We start from the raw sequence: 27,079 nt of genomic DNA on the forward strand, positions 1-27,079 counted from the left end.
CTAAATTACACACGCTTCATACCTCGACATCGTTCGATACACGGCGTGAAAGAGGGCCATTTCTCCGCGAAAGTTTCCTCAACTGCGCGCGAAGCACACCTTCGCAACGTGACGATCGTGTTACCATAATCACGGGGTAATTACGGACGTACGTTGGTCCTTAGTCGCTCAAGTTGGCAAGTATGCGTCCGCTATACACGTGACAATCTGGCAATAATAATAGCCGGACGGTAATATCGGCATAATTGCAGAACGATGACATTACGTCCTACCCCGGAACTACGGACATTGTGTACGCGATACTGATTCACTGAGATGGCAGTCAGCTGCCAACAATACTGGTTAATAAAATGTTAAGCAGTTCAGATGCCAATTAAATAGCTAATCGCGACTGTTGAGGCTATCGTGACGAAAGTGTCTCGTCAAACATTCAGTGTTTGGTTAAATCAGAGATCTGGCTTGTTGGGTTGGTACCAATTGGTGTAGCACTAGTGAATTTCTATTAGAGGACAGAGATGACAGTTGCATATATTCTGTGCAGTAGTTAGAATTGGAACTTAAGTGAAAATGTTTTATTTTTATGTTCAAAAGTCGTGCAATGATAATTGACAGACTAGAAAATTGGGGTTCTTAATATTTAATATTACAAAAATTTATTGAAAACAACAGATAAATTAGATAATTTAAAAAGCTTCACAAAAAAGCTTGGCAGTTTAGTGCAAAATACAATAATTTCTTTTCCATTTCATTGCACCGTCTCAAAATTTGACTAAATTGTTCCAAGAAGAATCATTCTGAACCCCAAAAGCCCTATAACTGACAGGCTAGGAAACTTGGGATTCTCAATATTTAATATTATACAAATTTATTGAAAACAACAGATAAATTAGATGATTTAAAAAGCTTCACAAAAAAGCTTGGCAATTTAATGCAAAATATAATATCTTTTCTTTTTCCATAGCATCGTCTCAAAATTGACATTTTTTAAAAAAGAGACATTCTGAACCCCAAAAGCTAGGAAAATTGGGATTCTCAATGTTTAATATTATACAAATTTATTGAAAACAAGAGACAAATTAGATGATTTAAAAAGCTTCACAAAAAAGCTTGGCAGTTTATTGCAAAATAAAATAATAATTTCTTTTCCTTTTCCATTGCATTGTCTCAAAATTGACTACATTTTTTTAAGAAGAGACATTTTGAACCCCAAAAGCCCTGTAACTGACAGGCTAGGAAAATTGGGATTCTCAATGTTTAACATTATATAAATTTATTGAAAAGAACAGACAAATTAGATGATTTAAAAGGCTTCACAAAAGAGCTTGGTGTTTAGTACAAAATATAATAATTTCTTTTCCTTTTCCATTGCATTGTCTCAAAATTGACTACATTTTTTTAAGAAGAGACATTTTGAACCCCAAAAGCCCTGTAACTGACAGGCTAGGAAAATTGGGATTCTCAATGTTTAACATTATATAAATTTATTGAAAAGAACAGACAAATTAGATGATTTAAAAGGCTTCACAAAAGAGCTTGGTGTTTAGTACAAAATATAATAATTTCTTTTCCTTTTCCATTGCATTGTCTCAAAATTGACTACATTTTTTTAAGAAGAGACATTCTGAACCTCAAAAGCCCTATAACTGACAGGCTAGAAATTAAATGATTTAAAAAGCTTCACAAAAAAGCTTGGCAGTTAAGTGCAAAATATAATAATTTCTTTTCCTTTTCCATTGCACCGTCTCAAAATTGACTACATTTTTTAAGGAAGAGACATTCTAAACCCCAAAAGCCCTCTAATCAGCAATAAATCACCACAGCTTCACGTTAGACCCCGCAAAGTTTGGCCTCCCATATCCATCTAATTAAATCCACGGGAATCCAACCGTAACAGGAGCATATTTCGCGGAAGAGTGTAATTTCTACAGCCACCCGCGCGATCTTTTCCACCCTCCTTTCGAGGTGGAATTAGAAGAAAATTGTTCGAGTTGCGCAGCTCCTCCATAAACTAAGAAAGTAGTACCGTCTCGGATTTTCTAGTCGATCTATTTATCGGCGTGGTCCAGATCTGCTTTTTAATTCTTAAGCACGACCGGTTGGGGCGCTCGTGCAACAGCAGAATGCATTATGCAGTCCAAGTTGCGCTAGCTGCGTACTACTCCTTTTTTGCTCCAACGTTAATACGAGCTTTCAGCGTTATTTCCCCCCCTTCGTCTCTCTTTTCTCCTCTGTCTTGTTTCACTTTTTTTTCAGCTTCTTGCTCTCGTAGGAACAATGAAGTATTTTTATCTGCAACGCAGTCTGCGTGGTGTCTGGAATATGTTTGCAATTCTGCGTGGTATCAGTCATGGAATATAGTTTTAAAATTCATTTTTCTTTCTTGAGAATTGTCTCAATGGATGCATTTTAAAATGATAAATGATGTAAACGCTGAAAATGATATTTGGACATATTACAGACTTACAGAAATGGTTTGGGCAGCTATTTTTATAAATTTAGAGGGAAGATAAGTAGTGCAAACATCATTTTACCTCTTTTTTGCATTAACAAAAATTAATTTTTTATTTTATTGACACCTTTATTTGACATCTTTTATTATTGCAACTCTTGAATTGCTTCAACTTTTTTTTTTATAGTTCTACAAGTGCCCTATTTGTCTCTAATGTAGTTTACTTATAGTTAAATGAAAATTCCAATGAAAATATGTGTTTTTCAAATTAACGAGGATAAACTAATTCTCTATTCCGTATTGTTTACAATTATTTGGAAATCTAACTTCCTTAAGTTGTAAAATCGTTTTAAAGGATCTCTGCTAACGTTTCTCTCTCGTCCACACGCAAATACGATATTTTCATTAATCATTGCGAGTTGACATAAATGCTGGCTAATGAAAAGGTGCTTTTATGCTGTATATAAAGTTATTTTGACTAATTGCAACCTGTATCACCGACGTAACACTTTAAACTTACTCCTCTTATATAATTGCAAGCGCATAATTTGTATTTCCACGATTTTTAACCTTAATGTTTAACAACAAAATTTGTATTATAACAGATTAAACTGTACAATAATTATATTTAAAGTTTTTCATATCTATTTCTATTAATACTCTGACATAAGAATGATAAATCTCAGTAGTATAGCTCAATCTGTTAGCATACAAGTCTTCAAAACAGACTTAGCGACACAAATATCAACCTGAACGATCTTATTCGCCACGATCTCATAAATTAACTCAAGCAACAACTTTTACGTTAATTACTTTTACGATTTTCTCTAAATACTAGTGATTTATCTTGCAGTTGACTATCAAAGCCGAATCAGACCCAAAACACGTAGAAACACACGTTTGTTTCGTTACAATTTGTCGAATCGCAATACTGCGCTACATCGAAATAAAAATAAAAAAAAGCTCGACAAAGCATGTACAAGCAAGGTAAAAAAGTATAGACAGAGAGGAATGATAATTGCGCTCGCGCACCAGCAGAAATCAATCGTTCGACGGCGAGGGAAATCAACGACCTCGTGGGGATAAACAACCCGTGGACAGTGTTGCCTCATAGACATTTCCACGTGCGCCAAACAGCGACGTTGTATCGTCCGCTGAAGGTCGTTAATTTTTTAACAGACGCGAAAACACGCGCGCGAACCAAATCGAACCAAATCGTTCGTGGAGGAGAGTATATTTTTTCCCTCCTCTTTCGTTTCTATTTAAATATTTTTCTGTCCCGCTCGTCGTTTTTACTGCAATCGAATGCCAATTTCTGTCGTCGTTATTGTTTTCTGTTTTTTTTTCTTTTTTAAATTCAACTGCACCCTGAATTTTATCGAAATTGGAAAATTAATGCAAAGTCGTGTAATTTGTGGACGCTGGCTCGGTTACGATATTTTTGATCGTCGACGAGATATTCTGTTCCCAACAATTATTGGAAAACATTATTTCCAGCTTAAGCTGACGCGTCGCCACGTGTCGCGAGGGGATGAAACTTTAACCGCGAGTAAAATTCAAAATCGAGAAAGTGGATAAGAGAATCGTAAGAATGAGGGAGGGTGAGAAGATAATGCGTAAAAGGGGAGAAGTTGACGGGTAAAAGGAAGACGAAAAAGGTGAAGAAAATGGTGAAAGGGTGAATAAAGAACTGAAATGTGGGGGTGATAATGACGGTGGCAGTTGAATAGGCGGTGAAAGGTAGATTATGAGAAAGCAAGCCGTGATGAAGGCGAAAACTTGTTGTAACGATGTATAATAGTTTCGTTAAAGCGTTCGCAATGTTAAAAATAAGTATCCATAATTTAAACACCTTTTTTTTTTTTAATATATATCATTCTCTTTGCAAACTGTGTGATACGTAAAATTGTAGTGGATGAAGCACAGTTAGCAGCTAGTCTTGCATTTTTTAATTTGTCTTAATCTAGAATATTTCGAATGAACAATTTCTTTGTTAAGAGATCAAATTACAAACCAATTTTCGACTAAAAACAAAGAATATTCTAAGAATGAATTACTTTCTATTTATTAAACCAACTAAATATTTTATATATATTTGTCAACATTAATAAAAACAATTAATAAAAACAACTTATTTTTTAAAGTTTCTATGTATTATTGAAATTTTAATAATGAGAAATAAATTTGTGAAATAAATATTGTCAATATACAGATCATTTTAAAGCTTGGAATTTTCTTTTCATTTTGATTATAAATATTATTATGTACATTGACAATATTTAATTTTAAAATTTACTAAAATTTCAATGATAAAGTTGAACGATAATATGAGTCGTGGCACGCACATTTTCAAACAAAATAAAAGCTGCCCCTATCTACAAACTCTTAAAAAAGAATAATATTCTGCTCTGCTTTGTGTTATTCATTTTAAACACTCCGTTAAACATGTTTGGAATCGAACGAATTCACAGAATATATGGACCGTTTAGTTTGAAAGTGGTGTAAGTCCTTTAAAAAAAAAAAATGGGATATGACATAATTTATGCTTAATTTAGTGTAAACTTTTTGTTTATAACTAGTTAGTATTTAATATCTTAAAAAATGCCAGTGCTTTGTTCAATTTAAATGTTGTATCACGATGCCAAGTCTATTACATTCGAAAAATATAAGAATGTTTAGCAATTATTACCTTATATATCTCCTCTGCATCATAAATATTTCAAAACACTGCCACATGAAGAGCATAAATAATTAATAATACCAGTATCTTGTGTTAAGTTCAACAATATATAAATATAATTAACGTTCACAATAAAAAATGTTAATCCTATTTTATTTCTTGTTATCATTTATAAACAAAATTGGATTAATATGAGATGTATTTTAAGTGATATTTGTTATTTCAAAATTGAAATTAAATGATACTTACAATTGACTAATTACGAAACTGGTGTAAGTCCATTTGCAGCCTGGAAACGACAATTATTTTACTTAAATTCGCCTCAAAGAAATTTGTACAATCAAATTACATATTGATAAATTAGTACAAACATTCCCAGATTTCACATAATTATTCTAATAATTTTCTGGAAACAAAAGAAAATAGACTTGCAATTGAAATTAAATAACATTTACAATTGACTAATTATGAAAGTGGTGTAAGTCCATTTACAGCCTGAAAATCGTCAATTATTTTACTTAAATTCGCCTAAAAGAAATTTATACAATCAAATTACATATTGATAAATTAGTACAAACATTCCATCAGACTTCACATAATTATTCTAATAATTTTCTGGAAACAAAAGAAAATAGACTTGCAATTGAAATTAAACATTTACAATTGACTAATTATGAAACTGGTGTAAGTCCATTTGCAGCCTGGAAATCGTCAATTATTTTACTTAAGTTCGCCTAAAAGAAATTTATATAATCAAATTACTTATCGATAAATTAATACAAACATTCCATCAGACTTCACATAATTAACCTACATTCTTTAATTGTCAGATCTGCTAACATTCAATTTTCTTAAAACAAAAGAAAACGGACTTGCAATTGAAATTAAATAACATTTACAATAGACTAATCATAAAAGTGATGTAAGTCCATTTGCAGCCTGGAAATCGTCAATTATTTTACATAAATTCCCCTAAAAGAAATTTATATAATCAAATTACATATCGATAAATTAGTACAAACATTCCATCAGACTTCACATAATTAACCTACATTCTTTAATTGTCAGATCTGCTAACATTCAATTTTCTTAAAACAAAAGAAAACGGACTTGCAATTGAAATTAAAAACATTTACAATAGACTAATCATAAAAGTGATGTAAGTCCATTTGCAGCCTGGAAATCGTCAATTATTTTACATAAATTCCCCTAAAAGAAATTTATATAATCAAATTACATATCGATAAATTAGTACAAACATTCCATCAGACTTCACATAATTAACCTACATTCTTTAATTGTCAGAGCTGCTGACATTCAATTTTCTGGAAACAAAAGAAAATAGATTTGCAGCACTTTCAAAACAAACGGTCCATATCGTAAATCCGTAGGAAATCGATCGGCTGGCAGAAAAATCCGTTTTGAATAGCGTCTAAAACAGGGGATAGCTTAATTATGAAAGGCTCGGAACGAGGCCAGATGGGTAAGAATATTTTTTCGCGTCCCTCCGTAGCGTCCGTCGTCTTGCTCTCTTTATTATTCCCCAGTCGACATCACGGGTCCTCCCGTTAATGGGAATTCGTGATTTTGAACTGGATGCGGCTCCATCGCCGTTCTCAATGCCCAGCGGCCCCCTCCTCTTAGCCGGAGGTGCAATTAACGTCGACGCGCACCAAATGAGATTTATTAGCTCTTCTGGTATAATTGCTGCCAAGAAAGTCGGCGGATGCCAATGTTTTCTACCTCTCTCTCTCTCTCTGTTTCCACCTTCTTCTTTTTTTCTCCTGCGCAATTACGTCTAACGAAAGCAATTATCGAGTTTCGTTAGGTTTGTCGCGTGAACGCCTCTTGCGAGTCTCCACGATTTCTCCAATGCGATCGATTGGCAATAAAAGCTCGTGCGTCCACTTGGGCGATTGGGTGTCTGTAAAGAAGAAACTGAGACAAATGAATCTGAAAAAGTACGTAAATTTTTCGAAGGAGAAATTAACACATTGCTGACTGGTTACAAGTTAACCTTTTGCTCTTGAACGGTGACTCTCACTCGCCACGATGTTTCGTGCGGCAACTCGAGCTGCTGTATTTATGCTGAATTTCGTTATCTCTAGTGGATAAATGCGAAGTATTGGTTCGTAAATAGGTCCCTTAGGCTGTTTATGTTTTTGGTTGGAAAGTGACATTGTGACGTAAATTCGTCTACGACTGTAGTTCTAAATGCGATGTCTCTAGCGTTAGTGCAGTCTCGACGGTCGTAGCGAGCACACGTATCGCGAAATTTTGTGTCACTCGTTTGAAAGTTTTAAGTCGCGTTTGATTTTAAATTGATCAGAAACGTATCTATCACGATAGTGATGTATTATCGAGTGTGAGGAACAGAAAAATTAAAGTAATAGGCAGTGAATCCGGAAGTAGCAGCGATGACCCACAAGATCCTGGCAACTCAAAATGTCCTGATAAGTGTTTTATATAATGTCACACCAAACAGCATTACAGAGCTTGAACTTCGATAACTATCTTTTTCATAATGTAAACACAGATAATATATCAAAATATAACACTTTCGTATGTTAATTCTTATATAAAGGGTGAATCATAAATACCTGTATTTAACCAGTTAACTGCGTTCGACGTGTATACACGTCGAACCAAAACTTTACTTTCTTGCGATTGGTGAGTATAATTCTTGTCAAATAAAACTGTAAAAGCCTTCCTCGTTTTACATTTCTCGTGAAATGTATAATAGGAGTATTTCCTTGCGCTTGACGTGTATTCCCGTCATTGTTTGATTTTAATTACGCGCTTCGTAGACGATTTCTGAAACTGAATTACGCAGTTAACTGGTTAAGGCGAGTTTAATTTTGAATCGATCATGATTAAATTGGTGATAGAGCAAGTGTAAACAGTAATTACGTATCGAGTGTGAGAAATAGAAAAATTAGTGTAAGAGACAGTGAATCCGGATGTAGCAGCTATAACACAAGATCCTGGCAATTCAGAATGCCTTGGTAAGCGTTTTGTATAATATCACACCAAACACGAAACTACAGAACTTGAACTTCGATAATTATCTTCTTCGAGATGTAAACACAGATGATATATCAAAATATAACACTTTCATATGTTAATTCTTGTATAAATTCATTTACGTGCGAAATTGTCTCGAGTTGCAGCGATGAAAGAACTTGAATTTCGATAATTATCTTTTTCAAAATGTAAACACAGATGATATATCAAAATATAACACTTCCGTATGTCAATTCTTATATAAATTCATTTACGCGTGAAATTGTCTCGAGTTGCAGCGATGAGCCACAAGATCGTGGCAATTCAGAATGCCTTGGTAAGCGTTTTGTATAATATCACACCAAACACGAAACTACAGAACTTGAACTTCGATAATTATCCTGTACAAAATGTAAACACAGATGATGTATCAAAATATAACACTTTCGTATGTTAATTCTTATATAAATTCATTTACGTGCGAAATTTTCGACTTACAGCGCCGCCCTATCGAAAAAGTCGTCGAACGCAAAGGATTAATCTTCGCGTCTGGTTTTTCGTATAATATCATAGCAAACACCGCCACAGAACTTGAACTTTGATAATTATCCTTTACAAAATGTAAACACAAATAATATATCAAAATATAACACTTTCGTGTATTAATTCTTATATAAATTCAAATTCACTTACGCGCGAAATTGTCTCGAGTTGCAGCGCCACTTAACTGAAAAAGTCGTCGAGCGCAAAGGGTTAATCTTCTACAGAACTTGAACTTCGATAATTATCTTTTTCAAGATGTAAACACAGGTAATATATCAATATATAACACTTTTGTATGTTAATTATTATACAAATTCATTTACGAAATTGTCTCGAGTTGCAGCAACATCCGATCGAAAAACTCGTCGAGTGCAAATGCTTAACTCGTGTTTTCGTGGGTAAGCGTTGGTGACCATCCACGAGTAAACTCGTAATAAGCTTTTTTCCGCATCTTTACTGTTTTCACGACGCACTGTTGGAAATCTTGTAGTGGAATTATTTGCTCTGCATATCTCGAGTTGTGACCAAGACCCCATATATTTGCAAAACTTGGTGTACCACTACACGTAGGTGATTGTTATACTTTTTATCATACGAAAAAGAAATATTAAGAGTTGAATAATAAATAAAATTTATTCAAGTTTATTTAGATTGTTTTACTTCCACATCCGCTTTCAAGACAATAGCCGAGTACATAAGGGAAATTTTCAGAAAAGTTCAGTCAGCAATGTGTTAAAAACTACAGCCAGCGCGTACTTGGAACAAAGAAGTTCTATTATCACTGTTGTTCCATACGAATTTTTGTTTTATACGTATATTTTGCAGTTTTGGAATATCCTGTAAAATATTGCGTACAGAATTGAATCTTGAAGTAGACAGATATTTATTTTATTAGTGAAATCTCAAGAGTACCTTTCATTTATAGACATCTGGTTATTTGCAATAATTTTAAAATTCATTTAACAAATTTTCTTAAAATTCTATTTTGGCTTGTTAAGAACTAGAGCCAGCGCGTACTTGAAATGAAGAAGTTCTATTGATCACTGTTGTTCTGTACGAATTTTTGTTTTATGCATATATTTTACAATTTTAGAATATCGTGAAAAGTATTGCGTACAAAATTGAATCTTGAAGTAGACAGATATTTATTTTATTAGTGAAATCTCAAGAGTATTCTTCATTTATAGACATCTGGTTATTTGCAATAATTTTAAAATTCATTTAACAAATTTTCTTAAAATTCTATATTGGCTTATTTCTTTTTTTCGCATCCTTTGTTGATTAAAAAAAAGAAAACAGAGACCAGTTGTTCGTGCAAATGCAACGAAGCCCTGCTAACGCGCGCAAATCGCATTGGAAGCTCTCTCGTAACGCAGAGATAATCGCAAAACGCGGAAGGTAATTAGGTAATTAGTTTCCGGTAACATGAACACCCGCGCCACGTTTATGTACATAAAATACAGGATTTAGATGTAACTCAATGTTACCAGACAGAGATATTACCGTGAGAGATCTCCCTATCGGAACTGTGCACACGGAATTGAAGTAACGAGGTACTTTTGTCGTTATTAATTTGCTCTGAAATTCATGGGGCTAATTCAAGGCTCCATGAATCAGCGTACAGGATTCTCTGATCACGCTGTGAACCTGAATGCAGAACAAGAAACCGATACGTGAGATACGTTCAAAGTAACGTTTTGACATTTATTCGTTTTTTATTAAGTCTTTTACTAGTTTTGTATTTTACATACGCAATTATTCTAAAATTTGTTACAATTTCAGAACAACGAATGTAATCTGAAAGTCTCACGACTTGAAATTCTTAAAACCCTTGAAATTCACAGGACTCTTACAAATTGAAAAGAATAATGGATTTAAACAATATTCAGTCTCTAATTTCCAATGCTTTCCAAATATTATAATTAGATATATTAAGATTTATAATTTAATAAATCAGAAGTTTCTTATTTTTGCAAATCTTGCACATATTAAATATAAAAATTCATTCTACTAAAGAAGTGGCGCATAATATAAATTATATTTCATTCTTGAGTTCTCGAGATCTTTTCAATTTAATTAATAACAAAATTTTCTGTTCTCTTTTGTAATATCTCATATAAAAAAGAAATACCAATCGAAGGAGCGAATACACCCATAGTAAATAATCTTTCAACATTTATGGAACAAAAAAAATTGCTACTTATATCTAAGAGACATTTTTAAATTTTTCTTCCCCGTCCTGTGAGATATTTGTTTATTTTTACTTCCGCGTTTTGTGAGATATTTTTTACTTTTAACTTGTAAGATATTTATTTATGTATATTATATATATATTTATTTGTAAGATATTTATTTATTTGTCTTGTAAGATATTTATTTATTTTTACTTCCTCGTTTTGTGAGATATTTTTTAATTTCTACTTTCTCGTCTTGTGAGATATTTATTTATTTTTACTTCCTCGTCTTGTGATATATTTTTTAATTTTTACTTTCCACGTCTTATGAAATATTTTTTAATTTTTACCTTCCATGTCTTGTGAGATATGTTTTAATTTTAACTTCCTCGTCTTGTGAGATATTTATTTATTCTTACCTTCCTTGTCTTGTGAGATATTTTTTAATTTTTACCTTCCATGTCCTGTGAGATATTTGTTAATTTTTACTTCCTCGTCTTGTGAGATAGCTTTTAATTTTTACTTTCTTGTCTTGTGAGATATTTTTTAATTTTTACCTTCCATGTCCTGTGAGATATTTTTTAATTTTTACCTTCCATGTCTTGTGAGATATTTTTTAATTTCTACTTCCTCGTCTTGTGAAACATTTATTTATTCTTACCTTATTTTTTAATTTTTACTTCCTCGTTTTGTAAGACATTTATTTATTCTTACCTTCCTCGTCTTGAGATATTTTTTAATTTTTACCTTCTTCGTCTTGTGAGATATTTATTTATTTTTACTTCCTCGTCTTGTGAGATATTTTTTAATTTTAACTTCCTCGTCTTGTACGATATTTATTTATTTTTACTTCCTCGTCTTGTGAGATATTTTTTAATTTTAACTTCCTCGTCTTGTACGATATTTATTTATTTTTACTTCCTCGTCTTGTGAGATAGCTTTTAATTTTTACTTCCTTGTCTTGTGAGATATTTCTTAATTTTTACCTTCCATGTCCTGTGAGATATTTGTTAATTTTTACTTGCTCGTCTTGTGAGATAGCTTTTAATTTTTACTTCCTTGTCTTGAGACATATTTTTAAATTTTTACTTACTCGTTTTGTGAGACATTTATTTATTTTTACTTCCTCGTTTTGTTAGATATTTTTTAATTTTTACCTTCCATGTCCTATGAGATATTTGTTAATTTTTACTTCCTCGTCTTGTGAGATAGCTTTTAATTCTTACTTCCTTGTCTTATGAGATATTTTACAATTTTTACTTACTCGTTTCTATGAGATATATTTTAATTTTTACCTTCCACATCTTGTGAGATATTTTTTAATTTTTACCTTCCATGTCCTGTGAGATATTTGTTAATTTTTACTTCCTCGTCTTGTGAGATAGCTTTTAATTCTTACCTCCTTGTCTTATGAGATATTTAAAAATTTTTACTTACTCGTTTCTGTGAGATATTTTTTAATTTTTACCCTCCACGTCTCAAATATCGTTTCGTTTTCTGTTGCAGGACTTGAACAGCAAACACTTCGAGCCCGTGGAGGTATTCCGGGGCATCCCGTACGCGGCGCCACCGGTTGGAGATTTACGTTTTCGACCACCGATCTCGCCGATCCCCTGGGACGGCATCAAGCTGGCCGATTCCTTCGGCGCGGTTTGCCCGCAGCACTTTCCAGACATCACCAATGACACAGCTGCTTTGCTGCAAATGCCCTCGGGCAGATACGAACAGCTGAAGCGTTTGTACATGTTCCTGACCAACCAGAGCGAGGACTGCCTGTTTCTGAACCTGTACATACCCGGCAGTGGTAAGCGCCAGAGAATTCTTTAACAGCTTCTACAGTAACGGTGATATCGCTAATAAAGTATTCATTAGAGCCACTGAATTATTTGTAATTACTAGATTATGAAACTGTCAACATATTGGAGCAAAATTTAGTGTTTTATTGGAGTAAAATTTGGTACAAGAAACCGTTTTGGTACATGAGACCCAGAGATAATTCTACATAAACAACTTAATTTTTATTAAAAATATAAATGTACGTATAACACAAAGCAAAAGAAAAAACAAAAAATATTATTTAAATAAAAAAACGCATTTAAATTGTTTAATGTATGCGTATGTCTGATATAACGTTTTAAAGTCTGCTTTCAAGCACTGATTGGTACTATCAGATCGATATCACCTTTTTACTTCTTAAAATAGAAATTAATTGTTCTTAAATGAAGAGTAACTGAATCTTTGTTGTTATGCTTCCTTATTATTTATTATTTATTATAATTACTGCATTTTCTCATAACACAAATGTCAATCAGTTGGCAGCCACGAAATAGCGTAAACGTGTAAATTGTTATGGATATTATAATATTTCATTTTATCCTGATCAATTTGATCGTCAATGGTAAGTGCGCCATCTTTTATTTTTTAGTTGATATTGGTAAATTATTGTCATACAATATTTGTTATTAGAATTAATAGGATATTTTATAATGAAACCACATCTTAGAACATATTTACAAGAGATGTACTTGAATTTGAGCTCTTTTAATTTTGTATCTGGTATATGTTTATATACTTTCGTTAATAAATGATATAAGTTTGAAGGCTTGTTCTCTTTGTTTGTCGTTTTAGTTGTTCTTATTTAAAGGCATAGATGTTTTAAAGAGTTGTTGTAAACTATAAATGTTCTAATATAAAGTTCTATTTGTTAGAATGTTGAAAAGCAAAATTAAAATGTAGAATCAAAAACTATTTCCTAGAATATAGTCTGAATGTATAGATTATAAATAGATTATTCAAGCAATTTAGCGTAATCAAAAATTACAAGTTTGTGTACACTGAATGGATAAAATAAATCTTCCTTCTAATCCGAGAAAATCTGTTTTTCATGTACGTTTGCATATATTAAGTTGATACAAAAGGAACGTCGGTTTTTATATGGTTGAACTTTATTATTGAAATTGTAGTCAATTTTAAAATAAATATTGTCAATATATATGATAATATTTGTAATCAAAATATAGAGCAAATTCTAAGCTTTAAAATGATGTATATATACTGACAATATTTATTACAAAATTTGTTAAAATTTCAATAGACAAAGTTCAACCATATAAAAATCAACATTCCTTTAGCATCGACCTAATGATATTTGTAATCAAAATAAAGAGCAAATTCTAAGCTTTAAACTAATGTATGTATAATACAGTGACATTATTTATTATAAAGTTTGTTAAAATTTCGATAGATAAAGTTCAACCATATAAAAATCAACATTCCTTTAGCATCGACCTAATGATATTTGTAATCAAAATAAAGAGCAAATTCTAAGCTTTAAAATAATGTATATATAATACAGTGGCATTATTTATTATAAAGTTTGTTAAAATTTCGATAGATAAAGTTCAATCATATAAAAATTCCTTTCGCATCGACTTAACGATTTCAAAAACTTTTCTAATATTTCTTCCTCGCAATTGCATAATTCACAAATGCAGAAAACGCATCAGTTTCTCTTGGACGGACGAGAAATACTCGCAAGTGAATTTTCGTCCGATTAAATAAGGGCGAAATTACAGTGAATTTTTAACGATGGCCAGCCTCGTAAATTCGACTACGACGTTCATCGAATGATATACGAGGCCCCCCGCTCTTACTTTCGCGATAATGCCCGGTATAAAGGTACTAATTACTTCGGGACTAATTAGTTGAGGAAGTAACTTGTTTCGTAATACCGTGCTGTTCCGCAAACAGACGGGAGGTGGCGGGCTCAAAATTTCCTGGCCGTACGTTATTAACGGGTACTAATTAATTACGAGCATTACACCGGGAATCTTCTACCGTTTCGAATACAAACGCGAGATTCGCGTGTTTAATTAGATGCTTAACGCGCGATACGTATATTTCCGTTTCTCGTTAACGTCGTGTCGATGTCGCGTAACGTTTCTCGACCCGTTCATGTTTTATTCGCATTTGCTGGTTTCATAGCGAAACGATCGACGAGAAGCGCCGTTTCTTAGCGATTTCAGCGAAATTGAATAGTACGATTATTTATTCAAGTATAACGAAGTCATTAATTGGCGTTTATTCTTACAATTTGAGAAAAACAAGTGTTTTTGTCCCACGTAGCCTTAATTGCTGTTATTTTTTGATATCGTAAAAAAACAAAGGATTTATTGACGTGGAATATTTTATATATCTCACCTCTTTTTATATCTTCTCGCATCAATTTTCTGTAAATATTCTACGAATATTTTTAGAAGCATAGTTTAAAAAAAATTAATGAGAAACTAAATAATCAGAACATAGTCTGCACTGCCACAAAAAAGAACATAAACAATACATTTCAATTTAAAATGATTCTCATAAAACGCGCCAATAATTACTCCTCTTCCATCGTCATCTCGTATCAAATATGGTTATCAAAATCGTCTTTCTCTCTCAGTGGAAGAACTACTTTCTCCATTTTCCAACGCAGCGCCAAAAAATTAATGAGAAACTAAATAATCAGAACATAGTCTGCGCTGCCACAAAAAAAGAACACAAACAATACATTTCAATTTAAAATTATTCTCGTAAAACGCGCCAATAATTACTCCTCTTCCATCACTATCTCGTATCAAATATGGTTACCAAAATCGTATTTCTCTCTCAGTGGAAGAACTACTTTCTCCATTTTCCAACGCAGCGCCAAAAAATTAATGAGAAACTAAATAATCAGAACATAGTCTGCACTGCCACAAAAAAAGAACATAAACAATACATTTCAATTTAAAATGATTCTCGTAAAACGCGCCAATAATTACTCCTCTTCCATCACCATCTCGTATCAAATATGGTTACCAAAATCGTCTTTCTCTCTCAGTGGAAGAACTACTTTCTCCATTTTCCAACGCAGCGCCAAAAAATTAATGAGAAACTAAATAATCAGAACGTAGTCTGCGCTGCCACAAAAAAAGAACATAAACAATACATTTCAATTTAAAATGATTCTCGTAAAAGGCGCCAATAATTACTCCTCTTCCATCACCATCTCGTATCAAATATGGCTACCAAAATCGCCTTTCTCTCTCAGTCGAACTACTTTCTCCACGATTTTCCAACGCAGCGCTGAAAGAGCGATATTTAAAGGATGAAAAGGAACAAAACTCGCGCGATCGCCGCAATAAACGATTTACTCGAATTTTTTGCAATATCTGGCCCCGCGCACAATAGGATGGGGCGAAAAAGTTGGGGATTACGCAATCGAGAGAATCGCAGGGGGGGGGGGGGGCAGGCTAGTCTCGTTGTTGTTTCGTCGTTTTCGATCACGAGTCGAAACGACGCCAATTAAACCGGTCGGATTGTAGCGCGATAGAGAAATTGAATTTTCGTCGGAACCAATAAAAGCGTCGTTGCTCGCTAATCGCGTCGCGTCCGTTTCCGCTCGCCTAGCCGCTTCAAGACCGATCGAACCGCGATTAACCGTATCTCGCTCGCGTGACGTCACGATGACAGGTAAACTGGTTACCAGGTGGGGTTAGTGGCGATTAATTGAGCGGAAAATCGTGTTCGATCGTCCGACGAATCGCGCTAGTATTTATCCTTGCATTTACCGTTTGTTGAGAAGAAAGAAGTTCGACGTTGACGCTGACTGTTTGAAAAATTCCTAACCTAATTTGAAAGTGTTTTCAGTGGCTATGGGGTAATTATGTTCTCGTCTGCGTTGTATCGTTTGATACGATGCTGAATGATTCGATGAACTATGAATGTTGATCGTTGAGAATGTAGGTAGTTTGGTCATTGTCAAGATATTTTTTATTTTGGACTGTTTGCTTTGGGCTTTGGAATTTTTTTTGTAATTCACTTCTATTACCAGAAGTAAATTATTATGTTTACAATATTTTTAATTTTATAATTTTTTTAATATCTATAGCGTGTCAATAATTGTGTGAAAAAAAGAGCGTTATTCTTTATAAGTAAAAATTGTATTTGTAAATAATTTATAGGATAAACTATGAATTAATATATAATAAAAATTAAAGTGATATAATCATAGAATTTGATATTATAATTAAAAATTTTATTTGATATGATATAATGATTAAATTAGTAATATAAATAAAGTATTATATGCATTGTAATATATACATTTATTCAAGCTTGAGTAATAAACAAGGAAATATGAAATTAAACGTAGAATTTAGATGCACACATTTCTATCTACTTTCATTTTTCACTCTCTTTGCATATTACTAATTAATCTAATAATTCAATATATTACAGTATACAATAAATGATATTTAAGAAAGTAAAAAATAAAACTTTCTATTAAACTAATTGTAATAAAAATATAAAAAGGAGAACATGATATTTATAGCTGCTGTGTAATTATTTCAATGCATTGTAAAAATAATAAAAAATAGTAGTCGTTTGTATAAAAAAAAAATAGATACCAACTTGAAACAAGCAATGAAAAAAGTCGTACAGTTCCTTCAGCAATTTAATCTTTTAGTAATTAAATTCTTTGAAATATTGATACTAACTGATTATCTATAGATTCTATGTAATTATTCTAATATATTGTAAAAATAATGAAAAACAGTAGTCGCTTGTATTAAAAAAAAAGATATTAACTTGAAACAAGCAATGAAAAGAGTTGTACAGCTCCTTCAACAATTTAATTTTTTAGTAATTAAATTCTTTGAAATATTGATACTAACTGATTATTTATAGATTCTATGTAATTATTCTAATATATTGTAAAAATAATGAAAAACAGTAGTCGCTTGTATTAAAAAAAAAAGATATTAACTTGAAACAAGCAATGAAAAGAGTCGTACAGTTCCTCCAACAATTTAATCTTGTAGTAATTAAATTCTTTGAAATATTGATTATCTATAGTACTAAGATAGAGAACCAAGAAGTAGGACTAACTGATTATCTATAGATTCTATGTAATTATCTCAATATATTGTAAAAATAATAAAAAGCAGTAGTCGCTTGTATAAAAAAAAGAAATACCAACTTGAAACAAGGAATGAAAAAAGTCGTACAGTTTACTATATTGATACTAACCAATTATCTAATTAATTTGTCCAGGTTCTCGAGGACTAGAAGCACCGTACGCAGTGATGGTGTACGTTCACGGTGAAAGTTTCGAATGGGGGACCGGAAACGTTTACGACGGATCCGTTTTAGCCAGTGCTGGCCACGTCATAGTAATCACGCTCAACTATCGTCTTGGAATCCTGGGTACGTATCTGTAGCGGCTAGCAGTAAGGTACAACAGAAGGCTACAAACAACTAACACAGTTTATGGTATGCGCAGCATTCAAGCCATGTTTGAGGAACCGTTTTAAGCTTTTAATATTTTCTTGGTATGCGATAATTAACCAGTCAATTGCGGAATTTAGTTTAGGCAAGTGGTACTATTATACATTTTACGAAAAACGAGGAAGGATTACATTTTTACTCGTCAGAAAAACTAACAATTCGTTTCTGAATACGTTATAGTTACTAAAAGCTTGAAAATTGTCAAAAAATAATAAAATACATAAACAAGAACAATTGAAGATAGCAAGAATAAACAAGAAAAAGAAGAAAATAGTTTACAAAATTTCAAGCTATTTTATTACATTTATCGTGATTTTGAATTTTTGTAGTGAATAGTAATTTTTTATTTCACACAACGAGTATACATCGAGATATAGAATCCCTGGTTATAGCATTAAAAAAAAGCTCTGAAAGCCACTTCTTAACCGTCTATGGGCCAAATTTGTGTTTTAAATCCAAAAAAATTGTGGGAACGAAAAATCAGAAATTATAAACCTATATATATATATACGAAAACAAATTTTTGCTTTAAACAGTTTTATTGCAATATATTCACTTTGTGACTGTCAAGTCACACCGTACTATAAAGTTTAAAACCCTTTTTGGACGTATTAAATTTGGACATGGATATCGTACTGGTCGGAATTAATTTCCGTCGTAGGAGCAGGGATACATAACACGCAAGATTACGATGGATATACAAGATTTACTATTTCTTTTGTGAATTTTAAATGTATCTTTATTCAATACAGTCATCAAGTGATATATTTTTGTACAAAAATTGTTTTATAATTCACTTTTAGTAATTCTTTTGTGAATTTTAGATATATCTTTATTCAATACAGTCATTTAGTGATATATTTTTGTACAAAAATTATGTTTTATAATTCACTTTTAGTCATTCTTTTGTGAATTTTAGATATATCTTTATTCAATACAATCATCTAGTGATACATTTTTGTATAAAAATTATGTTTTATAATTCACTTTCTCTATCAGCATCATCAATCAGGTAACTTTCTTTTTGCCATTTTGGAGAATTATTTTGAAATATTTTAAGAAGAGAGAATGTCTAATTACCGTGAAATAAAATATTCTTATATATAATAAATAATAATAATAAAATAAAATATTCTTTGGAATTCTACAAGATATCGTCGAACGTTTTCGATTTCGTTACGTTCAAAAAACGACTGACTCGCCACTGTCTTGCATGGCGGACGCTGAGTGACAACTTTTGTTCAGATTTGATTTCGTTACCTCCAATTAATAGCAGCACCGTATTGGTTCGTGAATAGGTTTCTTAGACGTTGAAGTTCATTTAGAAAAAGTGTAAACTGTAAACTGAAACTGTAAAAAGGCTTTAGTGGTCATTCGTTTTGGTGGTCGTACATTTTGGTGGACGTACGACCGAAAAGGGTTACATTATTTTGTAAAATGTCGATAAATTAAAAAAAATGTGACTTGTAAGTTACACAGACCCATAGATGGTTAACTTTGCATTCTGTCTCGAACATTTTGAACACGCAAAAATAAACTCTTAGTCGTAGGAACTCTTCACATTATTCTGCTGCGAAATGAAGCGTCTGATTTAAAACTGGCCCCTCGTTTTAAATGAAACGCGCGAAGGATAGTCGGAAATCCCTTCCCTTTAATCAATTGCGGATAAAATATGGCGATACAAATAACAGCGCCCCCTGTGGAACGTATACGTTCCAGGTAGAAGTGGAAACAGGGCGTCTCATGAATAATTCCGAGCGAATAAAAGACGCAAATAAAGCATGAACAGCGCATAAATAATTCATCCAGCGCGGATACATTCTTGCTCCTATAAAAGCTCGCTCGTTATTCATTTACCGCGTTAAATTTTGCTCAATCGGTGCTAGCACGTGCGTCTGTATCCACGTAAGCATATGCTGCGAGCGCAACGATACCGTCACATTATTTAACGTTATAATTGCTGCCCGCCTCCTGTGGACGCAATAAATCCGTCTGATCGTAGATTCATTCATTTATTATGGCTCCTTCGGTGAATTCAGTTACAGTATCTACGATTACAGAAACAAATAGCTTCTCTCGTTGCTGCTTGGTTTTTTTTTTTTTTGTATTTGGACGACGTTCGAGTATTCGATGAAGCAACATTGAGAAATTGGGTTTTATATGAGGTACACTAAATTTTATTTGCGACTTGAGACTTATCTTAACCATTAAAAAAAAATTTTAAGTGTATTTAATTTTAATGTAACTGTTTGTTTTAATAATTCTGAGTTTTATTTTCTTCTAAATTTTAGTTTGATCCTTCTAAATTTTATTTGCGACATGGGACTTATCTTAATCATTGATAACAAAAATTTTAAGAGTTCTACATTTGACCAGGTTCAGTGTTTAATGTAACTACTTAGTTTAATCCTTCTAAGTTTTATTTTCTTCTAAATTTTAGTTTGTATTTTTAGTATTCTCTCTAGTATTTTAGTATTCAGTGTTTAATGTAACTGTTTATTTTAATTCTTCTGAGTTTTATTTTCTTCTAAATTTTGGTTTAATTCTTCTAAATTTTATTTGCGACATGGGACTTATCTTAACCATTGATAACAAAAATTTTAAGAGTTCTACATTTGGCCAAGTTCGATGTTCAATGTAACTGTTTGTTTTAATTCTTTTGAGAGAATCGAAAGAGGCAGAATGACTGCGAATCGGTAGAAAATCAAACTCTGATTTTTATCAATGAAAATTCGTTAATGTATTGATAAAATTTTGTTAATACAATTGGAGCAAACGTAATGAAATTTGTATCACATTTAATCATTTAACTACACGTGACTTACTTCTCCTAATTTCTAGATTAATGTGAAAAATTTTTATTGATTGCCATTTATTAGTTACACAAATAAGTAAAATCCCAATTAGAGAATATCAAATTCCATTTTATTTCTTTAACACTGTAATGTTGTATTTCTATTTATTTTTATTATGTACTTTTTCTTACAATTAATTAAATAACTATATTCCTTGATATATATATTAAGAAATACAAAAATTAAAAAATTAAATAAATTAAAAAAGAAAAGGAAGGTATAAATAAATGTAAATTTAAAAAAACTCCAAAATAATTAGATGCAAGGAAAAACAAAACAAAAAGGTTTCAGTAAAAAAAAAGAAAAGAGATCAATAGATTTTTTGTTAAAAAAAAACTCGCAAAAGCAAATTATAACACTAAAGACTAAGCGAACTGTTTTCCAATTAGGTTTTCTGAGGACTCGTCCGTATCCAGACAGAACGCCAGGATCCGGTGGGAATCTCGCTTTGAAGGACATCGCCATGGCTCTGCGGTGGGTGCGTGAGAACATCGCTGCATTTGGTGGTGATCCAACAAAAATCACGCTGATTGGACACGATACCGGTGCTGCGCTGGTGAACCTTCTGCTGCTCGCTCCGTACGGCAAGGGTGAGTGATCGTAATGCGATAATTGTGTTTAACACTTTCACGACCAGCTCTAGTAATAGCCAGCATCCACTAAACCCAGCACAGAAGAGGCTAGTGCCAGTTATATCTGGTGACCAACAACTCGACCTTCGACAGAATTCTTTTATATTTTCCCCCTTAATGTGTTTATGTCGAAGGATCACTCATAACTTGTGGACTGAATAATTCGATGGGTTTGCTGTTAACTAAGACTCTTTATTTCAACTAATTGTCCGTTTTTTGTCTACTATTTGACTAATAGTGGTTTTGTACTTTCTAAAATTTGACTGGTTCCAACAGTGGTTTTGTACTTTCTAAAATTTGACTAGTTCCAACAGTGGTTTTGTGCTTTCTAAAATTTGACTAACTCCAACAGTGGTTTTGTACTTTCTGCCTTTAAATTCTAATACTTTTGAAGCGCGTTGCTTTTGGTTTTGAAACAAATTGAACAAATTCTTGACTGCCAGTACTTCGCTCATTCGCTGTATCAATAGCGTAAACAATCGCGATTTTCCAGATAATCTTTGGAATATTTTTTATATATAAATTTGTACAAACATTATATTTAATAGTCAAATGAAATTGCAATACTTTTTGCTGAATGAAACAGCATTTTTTAAGTACATTATCAAACGCAAAGATGCTATTACTTATAAAACTTATATTTATGATTATATACCATTAGAATAATTTAAACATCCAGAATTAATGCACTTTACTAATACTATGCTCTATCATTTTGCCCTTACTATAATTTAAAATAAATATATTTTCAAATGCAAAAAATTGTTAGTAATAGTAGCGCTAGTAATTTAGAACATCAGTAGAAATACACGACATTGATCAGACACGCTACATAAAAAGAAATAATAATAACATTCTATCTTTTTCACTGATTTGTATTGCATTTATACTTCCATGCTGTACTATGCTTTTCACTAATTATAATTATATCTTTTTCACTGATTTATATTGCACTTATACTTCCATGCTGTACTATGCTTTTCACTAATTACATACTGGCAGGATAAAATCAATTTGGCTCTTGTTTATTATTACGTTTTAACATACTAAATAATTTCGCCATATTCGTGACGATGAGCAATTATAATGGTAATGTCCTCAAACAAATATAGCAGCACGTATTTGTTTAATTATTTAAACACAGAAAGTGAAAAAGTAGCTCGTTTTAAGTAATAGCTTGTGTCTGACTATATTCATCCTAATCTACTGTCGCGCTACTCGTAGAATTTACTAGACTGCTTTATTATCAATATAGAGTTTGGTTAATTGGCAATATAAAATTGTAATCTTTGCAGTAAACTAACAGAAAAATCTGGCTGCTCAATGACTAACAATCAGTGGTCCTATTAAATAACAAATACGAACATTTTTGTTATCTCTTTTCATAAATTTCCATACAGATTTTGTTGTTATCAACGTAAAACCAAATAGAAAATAATTCAAAATTATATATAATATAATATAATTATATAATCCAAATTATTTTTTATTAGGAAATTATTTAATTCTCTTCAATTACATTATTTAAATTATTATGAGAAAAACATTTTTACTATCTCTTTTCATAAACTTCCACACAGATTTTGTTGTTATCAACGCAAAACCTAATAGAAAATAATTCAAAATTGTATATAGTATAATTATATAATTCAAAACTATTTTTTATTAGGAAATTATTTAATTTTCTTCAATTACATTATTTAAATTATTATGAGAAAAACATTTTTACTATCTTTTTTCATAAACTTCCACACAGATTTTGTTGTTATCAACGCAAAACCTAATAGAAAATAATTCAAAATTGTATATAGTATAATTATATAATTCAAAACTATTTTTTATTAGGAAATTATTTAATTTTCTTCAATTACATTATTTAAATTATTATGAGAAAAACATTTTTACTATCTCTTTTCATAAATTTCCATACAGATTTTGTTGTTATCAACGCAAAACCTAATAGAAAATAATTCAAAATTGTATATAGTATAATTATATAATTCAAAACTATTTTTTATTAGGAAATTATTTAATTTTCTTCAATTACATTATTTAAATTATTATGAAAAAGACATTTTTACTATCTTTTTTCATAAACTTCCACACAGATTTTGTTGTTATCAACGCAAAACCTAATAGAAAATAATTCAAAATTGTATATAGTATAATTATATAATTCAAAACTATTTTTTATTAGGAAATTATTTAATTTTCTTCAATTACATTATTTAAATTATTATGAGAAAAACATTTTTACTATCTCTTTTCATAAATTTCCATACAGATTTTGTTGTTATCAACGCAAAACCTAATAGAAAATAATTCAAAATTGTATATAGTATAATTATATAATTCAAAACTATTTTTTATTAGGAAATTATTTAATTTTCTTCAATTACATTATTTAAATTATTATGAGAAAAACATTTTTACTATCTCTTTTCATAAATTTCCATACAGATTTTGTTGTTATCAACGCAAAACCTAATAGAAAATAATTCAAAATTGTATATAGTATAATTATATAATTCAAAACTATTTTTTATTAGGAAATTATTTAATTTTCTTCAATTACATTATTTAAATTATTATGAGAAAAACATTTTTACTATCTCTTTTCATAAATTTCCATACAGATTTTGTTGTTATCAACGCAAAACCTAATAGAAAATAATTCAAAATTGTATATAGTATAATTATATAATTCAAAACTATTTTTTATCAGGAAATTATTTAATTCTCTCCAATTAAATTCTTTAAGTTATTAGGAAAAACAAATCTAAAGTTATTGTGAAAAAATGATTCAAAGTTATATTTTCATAATAAATCAACAGAACACGCAATATTATTAAAATTTCAAATAATTTTGCCCGACTACAGCAGCTAACGCGAAAAAACGAAAGCCAATTCCCAGCCAGAAAATCGATCCTCTCCCGTGCCTATCTCTTAAAACAAACGCCGTGCGCGAAACAAAAGTGTAGCCTGTAAGCTAAAAAATACTCGAGTTTCATATAAACCCGTCGCCCTAAAAGGCTCGAGAGCCAGCAACGTGGCGTGTTCAGAATCCAAGCGAGTGTCAACAACTTGTACGCTCTAAAACCCAATGAAAAAATATATTTTCTCGGTTCTGCAGCCGTAAAATGGTGCCGCGCGATTTGTCACTATTGGTACGAGATCAATACGTACCGATTATTCCCACCCTTCACTTCCGTTCAATCGTTTCTCTCTTTTTTTTTGCTCTCGCGAGATGTTCCGCTATCTCGATCGTCGTTTCGACCAGTTACGCAGGCTAATCTCTCGTCGATTAATCTATGGAGTTTGCGATGGTCGTGGGCCAACCTAATCGCGTCCAACAGCGATATTTCTGCTCAGCTTCGAATCGATTTTCATCCCTGGCCAGTTGTTATTGTACGCGCGACCCTTCGTCATCGCGACCGCTCGTGAACCCTCGCAATTTGTCTTCGAAGCCATTTTTCGGGGACGCGTTTAATGCCTGCCGCGATTTCACCGTGTTTGATGGCGCGTTTTGCGATTAATGATACCGAGTGGAGACGAATGAACCGTTTATTTGGGAATGATGAATATACTGGGTGGTGTAAACTTCTTTGGCGCTGTTTTTGGAGATTGGTTTTTGTGATTTAAATGTTTCTGGTATTTTTAGGGTATAATCATTTGTTTATGAGATAAAGTTGTGATTTATAAATAAGCTATGGTGGAATAGAATTTTTATCTTTCTTTTGATTTTGATAATATTTTTGAGTTTGATGATTGAGATTGATTTTGATGATATTTTTGAGTTTGATGATTGAAATTGATTTTGATGATATTTTTAAAGATATTGAAGGACTAAGTTGCATTTGCTTTGATTAAGTTTTACGTTGATAACAACAAAATCTGTATGGAAATTTTTGAAAAAAGATAGCAAAAATGTTCATATTTGTTATTTAATAGGACCACTGATTATTAATCATTGATCAGCCAGATTTTTCTCTTAGTTTACTGCAAAGATTGCAATTTTATATTGTCAATTAATTAAACTTTATATTGATAATGAAAAAGGTTGTTTTTTGGAATTTGTGAAAAAAGGATTTTAGTAAGAAATAGGTGTTTTCATATTAATTTACAATTCAGCAAGATTGAGCTTTATTTTCAACAAATACTCTCTTTTTATGAAACAGAGTACGTTTCAATGGGAAGAAATACATTTTCTGCTTTGCAATTTTGTCTTTTATCAAGTTGACGTCACAATAATAAGAAAAGCTTAAAATGTATAAAAGGTAATAAGACAGATTTAAGACAATTAAAAGGACAGCTGAATTGCATTATGCAAAAACCACGCTAATATATTCGAGATAAAAAGAAAGTAATAATATTCTACAAGACAATGTCTTCCATGTCTGAGATATTAATTTATTTTAAATTAACGTCTCTTCTTTTAATAAATATCTTTTGTCTCTTCATTGTACGATACAACGTATCTAATTAACTGTCAAAGAGGATTCATTGAATTATTATGAAAGATAAATTTACATTGAACAAACTAAATTTGTTCTTCTAGATTAAGCCTGTGTCTGACTATATTCGTGCTAATCTACTGTCGCGCTACTCGTGGAATTTATGAGACTGCTTCTTTATCAATTTAAAGTTTAATTAATTGATAATATAAAGTTGTAATCTTTATAATAAATTAAGAGAAAAATTTGACTGATCAATGACTAATAATATTGTACAAGACAATGTCTTCCATGTTTAAGATATTAATTTGTCTTAAATTAATATTTCTTCTTCTACCCGTGCAATTTATGAGACTGCTTCTTTATCAATTTAAAGTTTAATTAATTGACAATATAAAGTTGTAATCTTTACAATAAACTAAGAGAAAAATCTGGCTAATCAATGGCTAATAATATTCTACAAGACAATATCTTCCATGTCTAAGATATTAATTTGCTTAAATTAATTTTAATTTTAATTTATTAAAAGAAGAAGTATTATATATTAATTCAATATTTTATATTAATTATTATTTATTAATATTTGTCTTAAATTAATATCACTCCTTTTAATAAACTAAAATTAATTTAAGACAAATTTGTCTTAAGTTAATAGCTCTTAAAATTATTAGTATCTCCGTAAATTTGTCTTAAATTAATATCTCTTCTTTTAATAAACATCGTTTGTCTCTTCATTGTACAATACAACGTATCTAGCTAATTATTAAACAGGATTCATTGAACTATTAACCCTTTGCAGTCCTTTGTCGACTGCGACTCGACATCAGCAAATAAAAACAACAAATGTAAGTTCCATAAATATAAATTGCAAATTCTCCTTTGAAATAGATTTCAAACAGTACACTTTAAACAGTAAGAAGTTGCTAATAATAATATTGAAAAATAATTTAGAGTGCAATTAATATCAATTATAATAAA

The 27,079-nt window shown here is 31.3% G+C and overlaps 1 protein-coding gene across 1 annotated transcript in view; it reads left to right on the top strand.

Annotated features, from left to right (window-relative positions):
* The window catches only part of Nlg-5 (neuroligin 5), a 68,544-nt gene that overhangs the window by 11,769 nt on the left and 29,696 nt on the right, over positions 1 to 27,079 (top strand). The window contains exons 2-4 of the mRNA XM_076907205.1: positions 12,356 to 12,653; positions 17,927 to 18,079; positions 21,405 to 21,605. Of these exons, the coding sequence (XP_076763320.1) occupies positions 12,356 to 12,653; positions 17,927 to 18,079; positions 21,405 to 21,605 (652 nt within the window). The remainder of the gene's footprint in view (positions 1 to 12,355; positions 12,654 to 17,926; positions 18,080 to 21,404; positions 21,606 to 27,079) is intronic.

This window comes from Xylocopa sonorina, chromosome 15, assembly GCF_050948175.1.
Source record: "Xylocopa sonorina isolate GNS202 chromosome 15, iyXylSono1_principal, whole genome shotgun sequence".
Lineage (NCBI taxonomy): Eukaryota > Metazoa > Arthropoda > Insecta > Hymenoptera > Apidae > Xylocopa > Xylocopa sonorina.